At 44.3% G+C, this 19,641-nt stretch overlaps 1 protein-coding gene across 1 annotated transcript in view; it reads left to right on the plus strand.

The window, feature by feature from the left end:
* LOC109906475 (kin of IRRE-like protein 1) overlaps nt 1–19,259 on the plus strand; it is a 36,559-nt gene extending 17,300 nt beyond the window's left edge. Inside the window, exons 2-15 of the mRNA XM_031791981.1 lie at nt 5,962–6,111; nt 7,697–7,846; nt 8,035–8,192; nt 8,471–8,621; nt 9,691–9,796; nt 10,343–10,491; nt 11,004–11,131; nt 11,716–11,842; nt 12,062–12,162; nt 14,058–14,274; nt 14,663–14,770; nt 15,444–15,571; nt 15,991–16,068; nt 16,180–19,259. Of these exons, the coding sequence (XP_031647841.1) occupies nt 5,962–6,111; nt 7,697–7,846; nt 8,035–8,192; nt 8,471–8,621; nt 9,691–9,796; nt 10,343–10,491; nt 11,004–11,131; nt 11,716–11,842; nt 12,062–12,162; nt 14,058–14,274; nt 14,663–14,770; nt 15,444–15,571; nt 15,991–16,068; nt 16,180–16,827 (2,399 nt within the window). The 3' untranslated portion in view covers nt 16,828–19,259. The remainder of the gene's footprint in view (nt 1–5,961; nt 6,112–7,696; nt 7,847–8,034; nt 8,193–8,470; nt 8,622–9,690; nt 9,797–10,342; nt 10,492–11,003; nt 11,132–11,715; nt 11,843–12,061; nt 12,163–14,057; nt 14,275–14,662; nt 14,771–15,443; nt 15,572–15,990; nt 16,069–16,179) is intronic.
* Nucleotides 19,260–19,641: the final 382 nt, after the last annotated feature.

A 19,641-nucleotide genomic window follows, 5' to 3' on the forward strand; every position in this document is an offset into this window, starting at 1 on the left:
TTAACAAACTATAGTTGTGGCAAGTTGTTTAGGACATCAACTTACTGCATGACACAAGTAATTTTCCCAACAATTGTTTACAGACAGATTATTTCACTTATAATTCACTGTGTCACAATTCCAGTGGGTCAGAAGTTTACATACTGTACATTAAGTTGACTGTGCCTTAAACAGCTTGGAAAATTCCAGAAAATGATGCCATGGCTTTAGAAGCTTCTTATAGGCTAATTGACATCATTTGAGTTAATTGGAGGTATTCCTGTGGGTGTATTTCAAGGCATACCTTCAAACTCAGTGCCTCAGAAAAAGACCTCGGGAAAAAATGTAGACCTCCAAACATCTGGTTCATCCTTGGGAGCAATTTCCAAACGCCTGAAGGTACTACGTTCATATGTACAAACGATAGTACGCAAGTATAAACACCATGGGACCACGCAGCCGTCATACCGCTCAGGAAGGAGACGCGTTCTGTCTCCTAGAGATTAACATACTTTGGTGTGAAAAGTGCAAATCAATCCCAGAACAACAGCAAAGGACCTTGTGAAGATGCTGGGAGGAAACAGTATCTATATCCACAGTAAAACGAGTCCTATATAGACATAACCTGAAAGACTGCTCAGCAAGGAAGAAGCCACTGATACAAAACCGCCATAAAAAAAGCCAGACTACGGTTTGCAACTGCACATGGTGACAAAGATCGTACTTTTTGGAGAAATGTCCTCTGGTCTGATGAAAGAAAATAAAACTGTTTGGCCATAATGACCATTGTTATGTTTGGAGGAAAAAGGGGGAGGCTTGCAAGCTGAAAAACACCATCCCAACCATGAAGCACGTGGGTTGGCAACATCATGTTGTGGGGGTGCTTTGCTGCAGGAGGGACTGGTGCACTTCACAAAACAGATGGCATCATGAGGAAAGAAAATTATGTGGATATATTGAAGCAACGTCTCAAGACATCAGTTAAAGCTTGGTCGCAAATGGGTCTTCCAAATGGACAATGACCGCAAGCATACGTCCAAAGTTGTGGCAAAATGGCTTAAGGACAACAAAGTCAGTGTATTGGAGTGACCATCACAAAGCCCTGACTTCAATCCTATAGAAAATTTGTGGGTGGAACTGAAAAAGCGTGTGTGAGCAAGGAGGCCTACAAACCTGACTCAGTTACACCAGCTCTGTCAGGAGGAATGGGCCAAAATTCACCCAACTTATTGTGGGAAGCTTGTGGAAGGCAACCCGTAACATTTGACCCAAGTTGAATAATTTAAAGGCAATTCTGCCAAATACTAATTGAGTGTATTTAAGCTTCTGACGCACTGGGAATGTGATGAAAGAAATAAAAGCTGAAATAAATCATTCTCTTGTCACACCCTGGCCATAGAGAGGCTTTTTATTCTCTATTTTGGTTAGGCCAGGGTGTGACTAGGGTGTGACTAGGGTGGGCGTTCTATGTTCTTTTTTCTATGTTTTTATATTTCCTTGTTTTTGGCCGGGTATGGTTCTCAATCAGGGACAGCTGTCTGTCGTTGTCTCTGATTGAGAACCATACTTAGGTAGCTCTTGCCCACATGGGTTTTGTGGGTAGGTATTTTCTTTTTAGGGTTTTTTGCACCTGACGGAGCTGTTTCGGTTGTTTCTTTTGTTCCTTGTTGTATTTAGTGTTCAGTTTATTAAAATAATGATGAACACTTACCACGCTGCATCTTGGTCTTCACCTTCTTCCACCAATGGTCGTTACATCTCTCTGCTATTATTCTGACATTTCACATTCTTAAAATAAAGTGGTGATCCTAAGTGACCTAAGACAGGGAATTTTTACTAGGATTAAATGTCAGGAATTGAGAAAAACGGAGTTTAAATGTATTTGGCTAAGGTGTATATACATTTCCGACTTTAACTGTATATATGGACACTACTGTTCAAAAGTTTGGGGTCACTTAGAAATGTCCTTGTTTTTGAATTAAAAACCAATTTTTGTCCATTAAAATAACATTGAATTGTTCAGAAATACAGTGTAGACATTGTTAATGTTGTAAATGACTATTGAAGCTGGAAACTGCCTACATAGGCGTACCATCATTCTGAGTAATGAAGGCTATTCCATGCTAGAAATTGCCATAAACTGAAGATCTCGTACAACGCTGTGTACTACTACCTTCACAGAACAGTGTAAACTGGCTCTAACCAGAATAGAAAGAGGAGTGGGAGGCCCCGGTGCACAACTGAGCAAGAGGACAAGTACATTAGAGTGTCTAATTTGAGAAACAGATGCCTCACAAGTCCTCAACGGGCCTCCCACTCCTCTTTCTATAAAAATCTGCCATTTCCAGCTACAATAGTCATTTTCAACATTAACAATGTCTACACTGTATTTCTGATCAATTTTAGATGTTATTTTACTGGACAACAAAAAAATACCTTTTCTTTCGAAAACAAGGACATTTCTAAGAGACCCCAAACTTTTGAACGGTAGTGTATTTACAGTACCAGTCAAAAGTTTGGACACACCTACTCATTCCATCTTCTTTATTTTTACTATTTTCTATTGAAGTGAAGACATCAAAACTATGAAAGAACACATATGGAATCATGTAGTAACCAAAAAAGTGTTAAACAAATCAAAATATTTTATATTTGAGATTCTTCAAAGTAGCCACCCTTTGCCTTGATTACAGCTTTGCACACTCTTGGCATTCTCTCAACCAGCTTCATGCAGGAATGCAAACTCGTCACCTTTCGGTGAAATTCGTAGGTGACCTACGTGATTTGTGTTGATCCGATGAGAAAAGTTGGAATCACTACTGGCTGTAAGCAAACAAGTTATAATGCGTTAGTTGATTACTGTACCCTGGCAATATGTGTGAAATGTTGACTAACTAACAAACTATCCTGTTAACTAATGTTTTCCCTCTACAGTATGTGGTTAATTTTAAGTATGAGAGAAGTAGGTGTAAATGAGGTGTTGTTTGTTAAACAAGTGTAGCTGGAGCTGGGCCTGGCTTAAACTGGATGCCGCTATAGAGGTGAAAGGAACGCAACACACTTTCCCTCTTTCTCACTTTTGCTGGCACATCGTAGAACAGATGTCCACAGGCAGACAGTGTACAATGTAATAATGTGCAGTCTAGCCCAAATATATTGTTTTTGTTGTGTTGAACTTGACAGTAACACATGTGGGTGAGTGAGTGTGTGAGTGAGGGGAGATTTATATATTTTTTAACTCTGTGAACGTTATTTCTGCACACATGTAGCCTTGTGCACTTGATCAATGTCTGCTGTAGTGGCCACTTTAATAGAGCAAAAATAGAATGTCTGTTTGTTTCATTCTATTTCTACTTTAAGATGTTTTTTTCCCCAAGTGCAATATTTAGATGTGTGTGGTCACAAGCGTTCTATTATAAAGGCTGTCATGGTAACTGAAATATTAGTGGATTGTTTTTTCTCAAAAGTGTCATTTGCAGTAAAGTCTAGGCAACAAATACCATTGGATTGCTTTCTTTACATTTTGTAGCTGTGAGTTAGGTTCACATGAACCACTTTTTATTTTACACACAACGACGGATCATGTAGATCATATTCTTTGTTGTTTAATTAGTTACAACCTGCATTTCCCCTAGCAGGGATGTTTTGCATGTTTCAGTGCAACAACTAAAAAGTGTCACCTTTTTGGGCCCTCACCAGTTTGCATCCTTGTTCATGAGGTAGTCACCTGGAATGCATTTCAATTAACAGGTGTGCCTTGTTAAAAGTTCATTTGTGGAATTTATTTCCATCTTAATGCGTTTGAGCCAATCAGTGTTGTGACAAGTTCAGGGTGGCATACAGAAGATAGCCTTATTTGGTAAAAGACCAAGTCCATATTATGGCAAGAACAGCTCAAATAAGCAAAGAGAAACTACAGTCCATCACTACTTTAAGACATGAAGGTCAGTCAATGCGGAACATTTCAAGAACTGAAGTGCAGTCGCAAAAACCATCAAGCGCTATGATGAAACTGGCTGTAATGAGGACCGCCACAGGAAAGGAAGACCCAGAGTTACCTCTGCTGCAGAGGATAAGTTCATTAGAGTTACCAGCCTCCGAAATTGCAGCCCAAATAAATGCTTCACAGAGTTCAAGTAGCAGGCACATCTCAACATCAACTGTTCAGAGGAGACTGTGTGAATCAGGCCTTCATGGTTGAATTGCTGCCAAAAAAACACTACTAAAGGACACCAATAAGAAGAAGAGACTTGCTTGGGCCTAGAAACACGCGCAATGGCCATTAAATCGGTGGAAATTTGTCCTTCAGTCTGATGAGTCCAAATTTGAGATTTGTGGTTCCAACTGCCGTGTCTTTGTGAGACGCAGAGTAGGTGAACGGATGATCTCTTCATGTGTCGTTCCCACTGTGAAGCATGGAGGAGGAGGTGTGATGATGTGGAGGTGCTTTGCTGGTGATACTGTCAGTGATTTATTTAGAATTCAAGGCACATTTAACCAGCATGGCTACCACGGCATTCTGCCTGCGATATGCCATCCCATCTGGTTTGCACTTAGTGGGACTATCATTTGTTTTTCAACATAACAATGACCCAACACACCTCCAGGCTGTGTAAGGGCTATTTTACCAGGAACGAGATTGATGGAGTGCTGTTGGAAAAGCATTCCAGGTGAAGCTGGTTGAGAGAATGCCAAGAGTGTGCAAATCTGTCATCAAGGCAAAGGGTGGCTACTTTGAAGAATCTAACATCTAAAATATATTTTGATTTGTTTAACACTTTTTTGGTAACTTCATGATTTCATATGTGTTATTTCATGTATACGTTAAAATAAAAACACATTCAGAGAGAGCGAGACAGAGGGAGGGGAGAAACATCACAGATAAGTGAGACAGAAATGCAATTCCATTGCCATTCTTCATTGTTTACCAGTCCAGTCAAGAAAACAGTACATTGCACTGTATGTGTACGGTACATTCAGAGGGAGAAGGAGAGAGAGACGGACAACAGAAACACAACAACACAACCAAAAGACTGCTCGACATAAATCTGACTTGGATTGTCAGTCTCTCATTGTTTAGCGGTCTTGATGAGCAGTTTAATTACAGCGCATGTCATTATGTACCATGGAACACAACTTTTTTCAGATTGGACAAGCAGTCACAACACTTCATCAGATGAATACAGTACAGGTTTACATTGCAGAAAGAACTATGGTGGCTCTCAGTAGAGCTGGAACAGCCCTGTGGAGTAGAGACAATGACATGTACTGTAGTTAGACGTTAGAGAGAGGGAGAGAGGAAGCCTGGGAGATGACTCATACTGTAGGGAGGAATGGAGAGAGAGAAAGAGAAAGAAAGAGAGAGCAAGACAAAGATAGAAAGAGAGGTTTAAGACAGGGAAGCCATGAGGGACTGGGAGATGGGGTGAGACTCTATGGGTTAAATCGTAAGGGTTTGATCTACCTCTCTTCTCCTCCTGAATCAGCTCATGTCTCACTCCCTCGTTCCCCCTCTATCTCTCTCTCTCCATTGTTGAAATCTTTTTCTCACTATTTTCCTAATCTTTCTATGTCTCGATGTCTTAATGCTCCCTCGATCTCCAACTAGTTATCCTTGTCTTCAGTTGAAGGAGAACGAGAAACCATATCGAACACACCATCAGAAATTGTAGATCGTAGTAGCTGGAGAACAATTTAACTTTTAGGCCTAGCTACTAATTTTACCACAAAAACTCCAATGAGTGAAATGCACCTCTCTGTCTCTACATGGCCCCTTTAAACAGTTTATTCTCAGTTTGTGTATAATGACGCTGTATGTATCTACTGTAACAACAATCTAACAACAACACAGCTGTGGGCTTGTAACAAAATGTGATGTTATAGGTTTGTATTGATGCTTATGCACCCTTCTCTCTCTCCCCCCCATCTCTCTCCCCCTCGCTCCCCCTTTCCCTTCCTCCCTCCCTCCTTCTCCTACCCCAGTGTGGACAGCACGTTTCTCCCAGGAGCCAGCGGACCAGTCGGTGGTGCTGGGCCAGAGGGTGATTCTGTCCTGTGTTGTGTTTAACTACTCGGGCATTGTGCAGTGGACCAAGGATGGACTGGCCCTGGGCATCGGAGAGGACCTCAGGGGTGAGACTACAACAACTCTAAGACCCCTCCCCCCCCTGACAACACCCAACAACACCCAACACACATCATTTCTAGTCGCCCTGCTTACAAGGCCTCTCTGTATATCGCCCTGTCTGTCATTCTATGCTGTTGTGGTGTTTACCTTTTCTCTACCACCTCTCCCCCTCTTTCTATCTCTACCCTCCCCCTCTTTCCCTCTCTTTCTCTTTGTCTCTCTCCCTCTTTGTCTCTCTCTTTCTTTCTCTATGCCAGGCTCTCTCTCCCTATCTGTCCATCAATTTCTCTATACCTATACCTATCTCTATCACAAACACACATGTTCTATCTCCCCTATCTGTAAGAAATAAGGCTTGTTGAAAATACAATACAATGTGCTTTTCTCACATTCTTTCTCTTCCTGCTTCATTCCCTCTTTCTCCCTCTATCTCCCACTTTCTCTCTCTCTCTCTCTCTCTCTCTCTCTCTCTCTCTCTCTCTTTGCCTCTGTTCAACCCCTCACTGATTCTTCATTCTCTCTCCCTCCCTCTCTCCCCCACTCGCTCTTCTTCCCTCTCTTTGTCTCTGCTTTTCCTCAAACACTCTCTCATTTCTCTCTCCCTCCCTTCCTCTGCTGCTCCTCTTCATCTGTCCTCTCACCATTCCTTTCTTTCTTTCTTTCTTTCTCTCTCTCTCTCTCTCTCTCTCTCTCTCTCTCTCTCTCTCTCTCTCTCTCTCTCTCTCTCTCTCTCTTTCTCTCTCCCTCTTTCTCTCTCTCTCTCTTTGTCTCCCTCTCTTTCAATCATATTGATACTGTAATGGTTCAGCGCTTCAAGCCAAAGCTTTTAAATAGAAACATGTGAATGAACACTGGTTCCATCATACACATGCTCCCTCTCTCCCTCGCTCTCTCTCACCCTGCACCTCTCCCTCGCTCCTTCGCTCTCTCTCACCCTGCCTCTCTCCCTCTCTCTCACCCTGCCTCTCTTCCTCACTCCTTCGCTCTCTCTCTCTCCTTGCCTCTCTCCCTCGCTGCCTTGATCTCTTTCCCTCTCCCTTTCATAAGCTTTCGCTCTCTCAACATTTCACATGCAAATACATGCATAGACAACATACAGACACACATGATATGTCAGGTACAAGGACACACAAGGTTATGGGAGGGTAAGCTCATTTGAAGCAAATGGATATACATACAGTACATTCTACTGTGACGGAATGATTCGATGGAATTTATTTGTGAAGAGAAAGGACATGAAATCTTCACCAGCATTTCTGTCCGTTTGGAGTCCTCTAAAACGTTGTTGTCATAATGCATGCATTCTTTTCTCTTGCTGGTGAAAGAGAGCACGGCTGCCACCTGCTGTTAAGAATGTATAGCACCACTTGAGCTGTGTGAGCGCTAGAAGAGAGAGCGAGAGAAGGGGGGAAGGGAGGGGGAGAGAGAGAGAGAGAGAGAGAGAGAGCATACATACGAATATGTGCATGGTTGTGTTCTTTGTTTATCATTACCTTCAATACATTCCAAATGAGCCTGCCCTGCTCATTTATCGTTTAACCAGCCTTCACTGACTGTCCCTATGTCTGACTCTCTCTCCGTTCCCCCCAGCCTGGCCGAGGTACCGTGTGTTGCGGGTGCAGGAGCTGGGCCAGTATAACCTGGAGATCATCTCAGCTGAGCTGTCTGATGACTCCCTGTACGAGTGTCAGGCCCCAGACGCTGCACTACGTTCTAGAAGAGCCAAACTCACCGTCCTCAGTAAGATACAACAACTGCATGTGTGTGTGTGTGTGTGTGTGTGTGTGTGTGTGTGTGTGTGTGTGTGTGTGTGTGTGTGTGTGTGTGCATGTATTTGTGTGGTTGTTTGTGTGGTTGTGTGGTTGTGTGTGTGTATGCGTGTGTATTTCAGTACATGCATGTGTTTAACCCCCCTGTCCTATCTCCAGTCCCCCCAGATGACCCAGTGATAGACGGGGCCCCTGAGGTGCTGCTGAATGCAGGGGACCACTATAACCTGAGCTGTGTGTCCCGCGGGGCCAAGCCCCCTGCCATGATAGAGTGGCAGAAAGATGGGATCCCTGTAGATGGAGCAGTCAGCACCACCGTGAGTCAATGAAACAAGCGTGTACACATGCAAACACATAGTATTATAACACCCACATGCACCCACACACATACACATACACGTACATATCACATGCACGCATGCACACACACACACACACTCAAATCCATACACACAGTGACTGACTTTGTTACTCCTACCTTTTCTCATCGTTGTATTGGCTGTCGTCTCTTGAGTCCATCGCTACCCCTCTCTTGACCATTTCTGTCCCTCCCATCCTTGTTCCTTCTTTCCCTCCCTCCATCTCTCTCCATCAGGAGGTGCTCCCGGACAGGAAGAGGGTGACGACCCACAGCTTCTTGCCCATCCACCCAGTGGACACAGACACAGGGAGGAACTACAGCTGTGTGGCCAGTAACCTGGCTATCCCCACCGGGAAACGCACCACCGTCACCCTCAACGTACACCGTAAGTCACCCTCAGCGTACACCGTAAGTCACCCTCAACGTACACCGTAAGTCACCCTCAACGTACACCGTAAGTCACCCTCAAAATACACCGTAAGTCACCCTCAACGTACACCGTAAGTCACCCTCAACGTACACCGTAAGTCACCCTCAACGTACACCGTAAGCCACCCTCAACGTACACCGTAAGTCACCCTCAACGTACACCGTAAGTCACCCTCAACGTTCCCCCGTAAGTCACCCTCAACGTACACCGTAAGTCACCCTCAACGTACACCGTAAGTCACCCTCAACGTACACCGTAAGTCACCCTCAACGTTCCCCCGTAAGTCACCCTCAACGTACACCGTAAGTCACCCTCAACGTACATCGTAAGTCACCCTCAACGTACACCGTAAGTCACCCTCAACGAACACCGTAAGTCACCCTCAACGTACACCGTAAGTCACCCTCAACGTACACCGTAAGTCACCCTCAGCGTACACCGTAAGTCACCCTCAACGTACACCGTAAGTCACCCTCAACGTACACCGTAAGTCACCCTCAACGTACACCGTAAGTCTCCCTCAACGTACACCGTAAGTCACCCTCAACGTACACCGTAAGTCACCCTCAACGTACACCGTAAGTCACCCTCAACGAACACCGTAAGTCACCCTCAACGTACACCGTAAGTCACCCTCAACGTACACCGTAAGTCACCCTCAGCGTACACCGTAAGTCACCCTCAACGTACACCGTAAGTCACCCTCAACGTACACCGTAAGTCACCCTCAACGTACACCGTAAGTCACCCTCAAAGGAATTCGTTGAAGACTTGTTCATAACCTTCCCCTTAGCTTGAAATAGTTTTTATGACAGACTGTGATGACTGAATATCTGATGTTATTCACAGACAACAGCTCCTAATGAAAACCAGTACATCACTTAGATCACTGCCCAGGACCCTTGAGGGGGTTCTTGAGGGGGTCCTCTCTTTTTCCTCTCTGCCCCCCTCCTCTCTCCTTCTCTCTGTTATTTGCTTATGTTGTCAGTGTGCCTCATTAACCCTGTGTGTCCTCTCTTTCCAGACCCCCCCACGGTGACACTGTCCATCGAGCCTCGCTCCGTCTTAGAGGGGGACATCGTTACCTTCACCTGCGCCGCCTCCGCCAACCCTCCTATCATGGGATACATGTATGTCCTCTATCTACCTACAGTATCTGTTCACCTTTCTGTCTGTCTCCAGTATATGCCCACCTGCCTCTCTCTCTAGCTGTGCATTAGTCTGGCTGGATAGTTGTGTTCATCTACAGTACCAGTCCAAAGCTTTAACACACCTACTCATTCAAGATGTTTTATTTATTTTTACTATAAGCATTCCTCATGAAGCTGGTTGAGAGAATTCCAAGAGTGTGCAAAGTTGTCATCAAGGCAAAGGGTGGCTACTTTGAAGAATCTCAAATATAAAATATATTTTGATTTCTTTAAACACCTTTTTGGTTACTACATGATTCCATATGTGTTATTTCATAGTGTTGATGTCTTCATTATTATTCTACAATGTAGAAAATAGTAAAAAATAAAGAAAAACCCTTGAATGAGTAGGTTTGTCCAAACTTTTGACTGGTACTGTGTTTGGGTAGTTACATGTGTTAGTCGTGGTGACCAAGTGTTTGACCAATGTGGGAACCAAACCTGGCAGTACATGTTTATTCATACAATATGTGTGTTCTTTCTCAGGTGGGCTAAAGGTGGAGTGATCCTGCAGGGAGCCAGAGAGAGTGTGTTCACCACCAAAGCTGACCATTCCTTCTTCACTGAGCCAGTGTCCTGCTCAGTGTTCAACGCCGTGGGCAAAACCAACGTCAGCATCCTGGTCGATGTACACTGTGAGTCTAACTAGACCTCCATGGCTGGCAAATAGCATCTGTCTGTCTCTCTGTCGGTCTCTTTCTGTCTCTCTCTCTGTCTGTGTGTCTGTCTATCTCTCTCTCACTTTTTCTCTCTCTCTCTCTCTCTGTCTCCCTCTCTGTTTCTGTCTGTCTGTCTGTCTGTCTGTCTGTCTGTCTGTCTGTCTGTCTGTCTGTCTGTCTGTCTGTCTGTCTGTCTGTCTGTCTGTCTGTCTGTCTGTCTGTCTGTCTGTCTGTCTGTCTGTCTGTCTTTCATTTCTCTTTATGTGGTCATTTTTAAATTGTATTTGACTTTGTTATCAGTAGCTGACCTGGTTAAATTAAAGTCGTCCCCCCCCCCCCCCCCCCCCTCTCTCTCTCTCTCTCTCTCTCTTTCTCTCTCTCTCTCTCTCTCTCTCTCTCTTTCTCTCTCTCTCTCTCTCTCTCTCTCTCTCTCTCTCTCTCTCTCTCTCTCTCTCTCTCTTTCTCTCTCCCTCCCCCTCTCTCCCCAGTTGGTCCTATTCTGGTAGTGGGGCCCAGGCCAGTGACAGTGGACATAGACTCTGATGTCACTCTGAACTGCAAATGGGCCGGCAACCCTCCTCTAACACTTACCTGGACCAAGAAAGGCTCCAATATGGTGAGGACCAGTTCTCTCTTCCTTCTGTCGCTCTCTTTATCTTTATAGACTCCCTTTCTTTTATATCCTTCTGTCTCTCTCAGTCTCTCTATTCTCTTTCGCCCCCCTGCTCTGTCCGTCTCTTTCTCCTGGCTTTTTCCTGATGCTCCCTCGCTCCTCTCCTCCATTTGTCTTTCCCACTCCTTCACCTCTATTTTATTCTCTTTTGCATTCCTATGTATGACTCTATGTTTGTTCCTCTCTCTCTGTTTGTTCCTGACTCTGTTTGTTCTTGACTCTATGTTTGTTCCTCTCTCTCTGTTTGTTCCTCTCTCTCTGTTTGTTCCTCTCTCTCTGTTTGTTCCTCTCTCTCGGTTTGTTCCTCTCTCTCTGTTTGTTCCTCTCTCTCTCTGTTTGTTCCTCTCTCTATGTTTGTTCCTCTCTCTCTGTTTGTTCCTGACTCTGTTTGTTCTTGACTCTATGTTTGTTCCTCTCTCTCTGTTTGTTCCTCTCTCTCTGTTTGTTCCTCTCTCTCTGTTTGTTCCTCTCTCTCTCTCTGTTCCTGACTCTCTGTTTGTTCCTCTCTCTCTCCATCCCGTGTGTAGGTCCTTAGTAATAACAACCAGCTGTTCCTGAAGTCAGTAAGCCAGGCAGACGCTGGGCAGTACATGTGTAAGGCCATCGTCCCCAGGATCGGAGTGGGAGAGACAGAGGTCACGCTCACTGTCAACGGTAAGGAACACCACACATCACACAAGAATAGATAAGCTTGAGTTTATGGTTCAGTGTGATGATTGGATGTAGGCTTTAATACTGCTATGAAGACCGGAGTGTGCAACTTTTATTTCAAAGTATTCATTGGTGTAGTATTTATTCTTGTTTATACATGGAGCGAAATGTACCACCCCTCACTCGTTCTCACGCTCACTCTGTTTATCTCTTCCTATCCAGGTCCCCCCATCATCTCCAGTGAGCCCGTCCAGTATGCGGTGAGGGGGGAGAGAGGAGAGGTCAAATGCTACATCGCCAGCACACCTCCACCGGACAAGATTGTAAGTTGACAGTCGATACTGTACAAACGCTACTGCAAGCCTTTACATGACCACCTATACGTTATCGCCATGAGATTACCACCTATACATTATCGTCATGAGATTACCACCTATACCTTATTGTCATGAGATTACCACCTATACCTTATTGTCATGAGATTACCACCTATACCTTATCGTCATGAGATTACCACCTATACTTTATCGTCATGAGATTACCACCTATACTTTATCGTCATGAGATTACCACCTATACATTATCGTCATGAGATTTCCACCTATACATTATCGTCGTGAGATTACCACCTATACATTATCGTCATGAGATTACCACCTATACTTTATCGTCATGAGATTACCACCTATACCTTATTGTCATGAGATTACCACCTATACATTATCGTCGTGAGATTACCACCTATACTTTATCATCATGAGATTACCACCTATACATTATCATCATGAGATTACCACCTATACATTATCGCCGTGAGATTACCACCTATACATTATCGTCATGAGATTACCGCCTATACATTATCGTCGTGAGATTGCCACCTATACATTATCGTCATGAGATTACCACCTGTACATTATCGTCGTGGGATTGCCACCTGTACATTTTCGTTGTGGGATTGCCACCTGTACATTTTCGTTGTGGGATTACCACCTGTACATTTTCGTCGTGGGATTGCCACCTGTACATTTTCGTCGTGGGATTACCACCTGTACATTTTCGTCGTGGGATTACCACCTGTACATTTTCGTCGTGGGATTGCCACCTGTACATTTTCGTCGTGGGATTACCACCTGTACATTTTCGTCGTGGGATTACCTAATCGTCATGAGACTGACATGGTCGACACTCTAGCAGCGGTTCCCAAACTCCTTCTGTTTTATGGCAGCCGCCAAAATCTTTAAGAATTGTCCTGAGACCCACCAAGTAAACAAGATTTCTAGTCGAGGGACACTTCTAGTGCAGCCGGTCAGTGTCTGAAACCAGCTGATATCTCCTCTCCTCCACTCGTCTCGCTGGTCCGGATGCTCTCAGGCAGTGGCTGCATCTGAAATGGCACCCTTCTCCCTACATTAGTGCACCCTATGTGCCCTGTTCAAAAGTAGTGCACTGTACAGGGATTAAGATGCTATTTGTGACACAGTCCGTGTGTAGTTGGTCTCTCCTCTCTAAGCCTTGTGAGTTTGATTCTCTCTGATGCAGCAGCTTACTGTGCGTCCTTAATGCAGGGACAGAAAAGCGGTTATAAAATATGAAGGACTGGAACAGTTGTCCCGGTAAATGCCTCCGCCAGAGTTTCCCGTTTTTCAGAATAAATCGGAGATTACAGGAACATGTGGCCTCATGCATTTTTAAATACTCTTTCATACTTCAGTGTGAATAATAGCTTTTAGCGGGTTAGAAGTTGCGGAAGTGTGTAAGATTCTCACCAGCTCTAAAACCACTACGTGTTACTCTATAGTCCAAGGATAAAGAGATAGAGAGGCTTGGAACAGTTGCTGTTGGTAGTGTGTGAATCCCATTCTGTGTGCGTTGTAAGTGTGCGTGAATGTGTTTTTAATAGTTCATGTGCTTGTTGTTTACTTCAGTACGTCTGTGTGTACGTCTTTGTATGCCCAGTTGTGTGTACAGTATGCCTGCATGTGTAAAACATGAGTATATATGCCTAATGCATATGTATGTGTGTGTCAGTACACATAATTCAATGGAGTCCATGTGGGTGTGTTAACTTGCACCTTTCTGCCTGTCTGCCTGCCTGTCTGCCTGTCTGTCTGTCTGTCTGTCTGTCTGTCTGTCTGTCTGTCTGTCTGTCTGTCTGTCTGTCTGTCTGTCTGTCTGTCTGTCTGTCTGTCTGTCTGTCTGCCTGTCTGTGTTTCAGGTGTGGGCGTGGAAAGAGAACGTGTGGGAGAAGGAGAAGGGGACTCTGTTGGAGAGGTACACGGTGGAGCAGAGTAAACCTCTGTCTGAGGGAGGGGCTGTCCTCTCCACCCTCACCATCAACAACGTCATGGAGGCTGACTTCCTGTCCACCTACAACTGTACTGCCTGGAACGCCTTCGGACCCGGGACCATGATCATCACCCTGGAGGAGACTGGTATGACCAGAGACAAACAGCAACAACAATAACCACCATTATATTCACCACAATTATATTCACCACCATTATATACATCACCATTATATTCATTCTCCTAACTTGATACAACAACAATAACCACCATATATACTCATGCCTGCTCTATTACAATGTTTTAGCTGAGTCTGCATGTTGTATTGCATTGAATACTGTTTCTCTCTCTCCTTCTCTCTCTCCCTTCCTCTATCTCGCTCCCTCCTTCTCTCTCTCCGTTCCTCTATCTCTCCGCCCCCCATTCTCTCTGTCTCTCCCCCCCCCCTTTCCTTCCTCCCTCCTCTCTACCCCCCCTCTCAATCTCCCCATTCTTCTCTCCCTTCATTCCTCTCTCCTCTCTTCCCTCTCTCAGAGGAGGTCCCAGTGGGTATAATAGCAGGAGGGACTGTTGGCTGCACCATCCTGCTGTTCCTGTGTTTACTAGTCCTGGTGCTCATCTTCTACCGGCAGCACAAAGGCAGTGAGTGACACCTGCATCTATTCCCCACAGTCAAACCATCTATAAAGTATCAAACACACACCAATACATGTTTCAGATGCCCATGTCCTAAAAACCCCAATACACCTGTCTTGAGATATCTACCCTGTACCCCCACACATTATCTCAGTACCGGTACCCCCTGTATAGAGCCGTGTTATTTAGATCTGTCACTTTCTCTTCTTTTGATCTTTTTCATCTACTTTGGTCAACCTCTTATGTTGGATTCCTCCCCACCTTTGTTTTTTTTTTTCGTTGTTTGATGGTTTAGTTTCTGCCCTCTTCTCTCCCTCCTCTCCTTCCTCTAAGCCCTTTAAATTGTCGTCAGATATCTAACCCTTACCCTCGTTATTGTTATTTTATTGTGTTACTATTTTTATTTTATTTTTTACTTTAGTATATTTAGTTAATATTTTCTGAACTGCATTGTTGGTTAAGGCATTTCACAGTAAGATCTACACCTGTCGTATTAGGCGTATGTGTCAAATACAATTTGATTTGATTTTTGATTTGATATCTATATATGAACCCATTATTCGCATAACCCACATGCACGTATACATACGGTATACATATTGTATCTGTCTAAATCAATATACCCTGACATATCCAGCAGTATTCAACTGTGTGCTGTGCTATTGTGCCGTGCTTCCAGGTCGTCGCGGGGTCACGCTGGGTAAGCCAGACATCAAGGTAGAGACAATAAACAAGGAGACCCACAGTCTGGAGGAGGACTCCGGCAGTGTTTCCACGGCATCACGCATGGTCAAGGCCATGTACTCGGTGAGTTGCCATGACAACGGGACAGCAGGTTGCCTTGAACTTTCCTACCTTTGGTTTATGTTACCCAAGTTTCCCCTCAGGGGATCAATAAAGTTTATTCAATCATTCCAACGATGCCTGAACTCGGAAGCTCTCGCATTACACAACCAACCTCTTAGGAGAAATGCACAAATTATTTTTACCTCTCAATTGTATCAACTTTTGCTGTTCTATCTTTTCAATCACAAAACTCACATTTTTAACTCTTCTGATGACCCTTTTTCAACCTTAATTTCGATCTGTCACTTTCTCTTCTTTTTCTCTTTTTCTTCTACTTTGGTCCCCCTCTTATGTTGGATTCCTCCCCACCTTTGTTGTTTTTTCGTTGTTTGATGGTTTAGTTTCTGCCCTCTTCTGTGCCCTTCTCTCCCTCCTCTCAGCCCTTTAAAGATGATATAGAGCTGAAACAGGACCTACGCAGCGACACTCTAGACACACGCCAGGAGTACGACCTTAAGGTGATCTCATCACACACAAACACACACGCGCGCACGTACGCACCCACGCACACATTCACACGGACACCCAAACACACCTTAGCTACAATATGTCTTCTTCTCTCTCTCCAGGATCCCACCAATGGCTACTACAACGTGCGAGCCTCCACACACGACGAGGGCCGTCCCGCCTCCCGCTCCATGCACTACTCCGACTACCGGCCCTCCAACACCCCAGGGGGCGCTGCCTCCATAAGCAGCAGTGTTGGAGGATCGGGGGCCATAGCCAGCGGAGGAGGCCCTCCAGGCCCAGGGCCCCTCAACACCCCTGGCCGCCCCAGCTGCTACGACCCCCGCCCCCCCTCCAGACTGTCCCATAACAGCTATGCTCAGTTTAACACATTCACCCGGGCTGGGCAGAGCCAGCCGCCCCCTCCCAACCCCCCGCCGCAGACCAGCGACTTCCCTGGGGACTGCAGCCTGTTGGACTCCTCTCAACTGGCATACGACAACTATGGCTATCCCTCTCACCCCTATACCCCCTACCGCATGGGATTCGCCCCGCCCACTCTGGCTCCCTTGGAAGCCGGTCCGTCCTATGAGATGTACGGGGTGGGGCCGGGGGTGGGGCCTGGTGTGGGGGTGGGGCCTGGGGCAGCTCCGTCAGGGTCAGAGACTGGACTGGGGAAGTATGGAAGTTCGACCCGCTTCTCCTATACCTCGCAGCATTCTGACTACGGCCACAGAGGGCACACACAGAGGATGCAGACACATGTGTGAGATACAGTTAATTCTCACGTAGAGGGTGAGGGTGCATTCTCATACACACTGTCACTCAGACGCACACACACATTCGCATTCTCAAACATATACACACAAACACACTTGAGTGTACACAGACACACACACTGAGACACACACACATGCAGACAGACACACACATACGCACACACACACACACACACACACACACACATACACAGGAGTTAGGATTTGCCCATGAGACAGGGAGGGTATGAGAAAGAGAGATAGTCCAGATCAGTGGAAAATAGAGAGTATCCCAATGAGACAGAGGGGAATTCTTTGTAATCAGAATTCCAACACTCCCAGTGTTCAATTCTTCGCTCTGAAAGAGCAGAAAGCGAAAGTCACAATCAAGACCAGAGAAAATAGGACTAGAGAGAACAAGAGATCTTTAGATCTTAATTGTCAAAATGAATAGCAGAAGTGCTATGAATTTAGACTGTAATGAGTGACGAGAGAGGGGGGGGGGGGTGTTACAGGCAATTTATTCCATATACGATTGCCAAATATTAAAGTAAGGCATATCATGGAGAAATTGACCATCAAATATGGTACTCGTTCGTTGAGCGGGAGAAACCTCAACCAATGGGGAGTAATGACTGTCCGCCATTTTGTTTTAGCTGGTTGTTGTTTTATACAGTGATCTTAGAGCACATATATATCCCAGAATGCTTTACTTCATTGGCGCCATTGGTGCTGGTTAGTGGGGCCATGGTACGTTTTGCACTGCATTACAAACAGTATTCATTGCTTAGACATCCGTTATCTATATCTATAGCTGTATTATATATGTCTGTTTTTATTTGCACACCAACAAACTAGAGCTTTGTATTCTATTTTTTAACATTTTACTGAATTATTTTTGTCATATTTCTGTGAAGGAGGTGTCTGTGGACCAAAATGTTCTAACTTGAGAGGGTTTAGTATTTGTTTGGGTGATATTCACCCCAACAAACAAAGAGAAACATGAAGAAGTATTTGTGGACCTGTTTCTGTCAGCCATGATGACTGGCAGAATTCAGGAAGGGGGAGTATATACAGGAACCTTTTTACCAAGTGTCCATGTTGCTCTTTATTTTGATGTAAATCTTGGGTTACAAGCATTTATGCAGTAGATAGCATGCAGGAGGTCCTTATATTGGCAGGTGTTGTGTGTTGCTAGGCCTACCAAGGGTTTAGGTATTGAGGCAGTTCCGGGCATATGGAACTATAAGCCTGGTAGCCTGGGATCCAAACTGAAATCGCTTTGTTACACCATTTATATGAATATACTACATAATTGATATGATGAAACATAGCAAATTCAGCTTGGATCCAGGCTATAAGCCTTAGCCTGGTGCCCCCTGCTGAAATAGAAAGAGGTGATGTGGTAGCCTGGTCCCAGGTCTATTTGTGCTGTCTTGCCTACTCCTGTGGTCATTGTCACACTTGCGAACAAACAGAGCTGGGACCATGGCTAGTGAGATGGTGTGTACAGAGGTTTAGAACAGAGTGGCCTTAGGGAACATGTGGTAAACGCTTTCATTACTCATACACAATCAGCCATGATGACGAGGCCTGAGGAGAATGTGTATAGAAAGGGGCAATGAAGGTTTTTCTACAGTATTGACATATAATGGTGTGTGATTGTGTGAATGTGTATGGGTGAAAGAAAGAATGAGCAAAAGGGAGAGAGAGAGAGTGTGTGTGTGTGTGTGTGTGTGTGTGTGTGTGTGTGTGTGTGTGTGTGTGTGTGTGTGTGTGTGTGTGTGTGTGTGTGTGTGTGTGTGTGTGTGTGTGTGTGTGTGTGTGCACATCTATTTGTACAGTGTTTGTATAGATGTGTGAATGGCTGTGTGTGTATGTAACACATAGACATACCGTACTCTACCTGCGTGTGTGTGTGAATATTGTATGCGTGTGTGTATGTCTGTATGTGTTTATGTGTGTGAGTGTTTTAGTAATACAACATTTCCCAAACTCGGTCCTGGGGCGGATGTTTGGGTTTTTGCCCTAGTACTACACAACTGATTCAAATAACCAACTCATCATCAAGCTTTGATTATTTGAATCAGCTGTGTAGTGTTAGGTGCAAAAACCAAAACGTGCCCCCTTTGGGGTCCCGAGGACCGAGTTTGGAAAACGCTGCATTAATCTGTCCATATCATTTCTCTTCGCAATCCTGTTCCAATACTTGTATACCTCTGGTAGGACTGTATCCTGTATTATTGTGTCTTTGAATTTAGAAATACAATGTTTATCTTATTGTACTGTTCAACGTAGCAGAGAAAAACTGTTCAAAAGATGTACAACAAAAATCACATTTTCATTTTTTAAGTTCATTATCTCCAATATTTTTTAAAAATGGTATGTAATTATTTTTCCACAGTATTACAGAAATAAAAAGCACTGTTTTTTATAAAAATTAACCATATTGTGTGATGCTTTCAGGGGAATGGGATAACTTCCAATTCAGAGAATACAGTTTATTTTGTTTTCCCCTACAGTCAACATATATTATTACCTACAACACAATGTAATATAAAAAAAACTAAATAAATGGAAACATCTTTAATGAGAGCCAAATTTGAACAATGTCTGAAAATGCGATTAATCACAGCAAATCAATACAATTAACTTTACTAATGATTTTAAATCATTTGACAGCCTTTTATCGGTACCCATTAATTGTACTAATAATTATATTATATACATGTGAAAAAGCACAACACTGCTACTGGGCAACAGTCACTGTATTCACTATTTCTACTGTTACTATTCAACTAAAGGCTTCTATCCTACTACTACAAA

The sequence above is a fragment of the Oncorhynchus kisutch genome, linkage group LG16 (assembly GCF_002021735.2).
Source record: "Oncorhynchus kisutch isolate 150728-3 linkage group LG16, Okis_V2, whole genome shotgun sequence".
Taxonomy (NCBI): domain Eukaryota; kingdom Metazoa; phylum Chordata; class Actinopteri; order Salmoniformes; family Salmonidae; genus Oncorhynchus; species Oncorhynchus kisutch.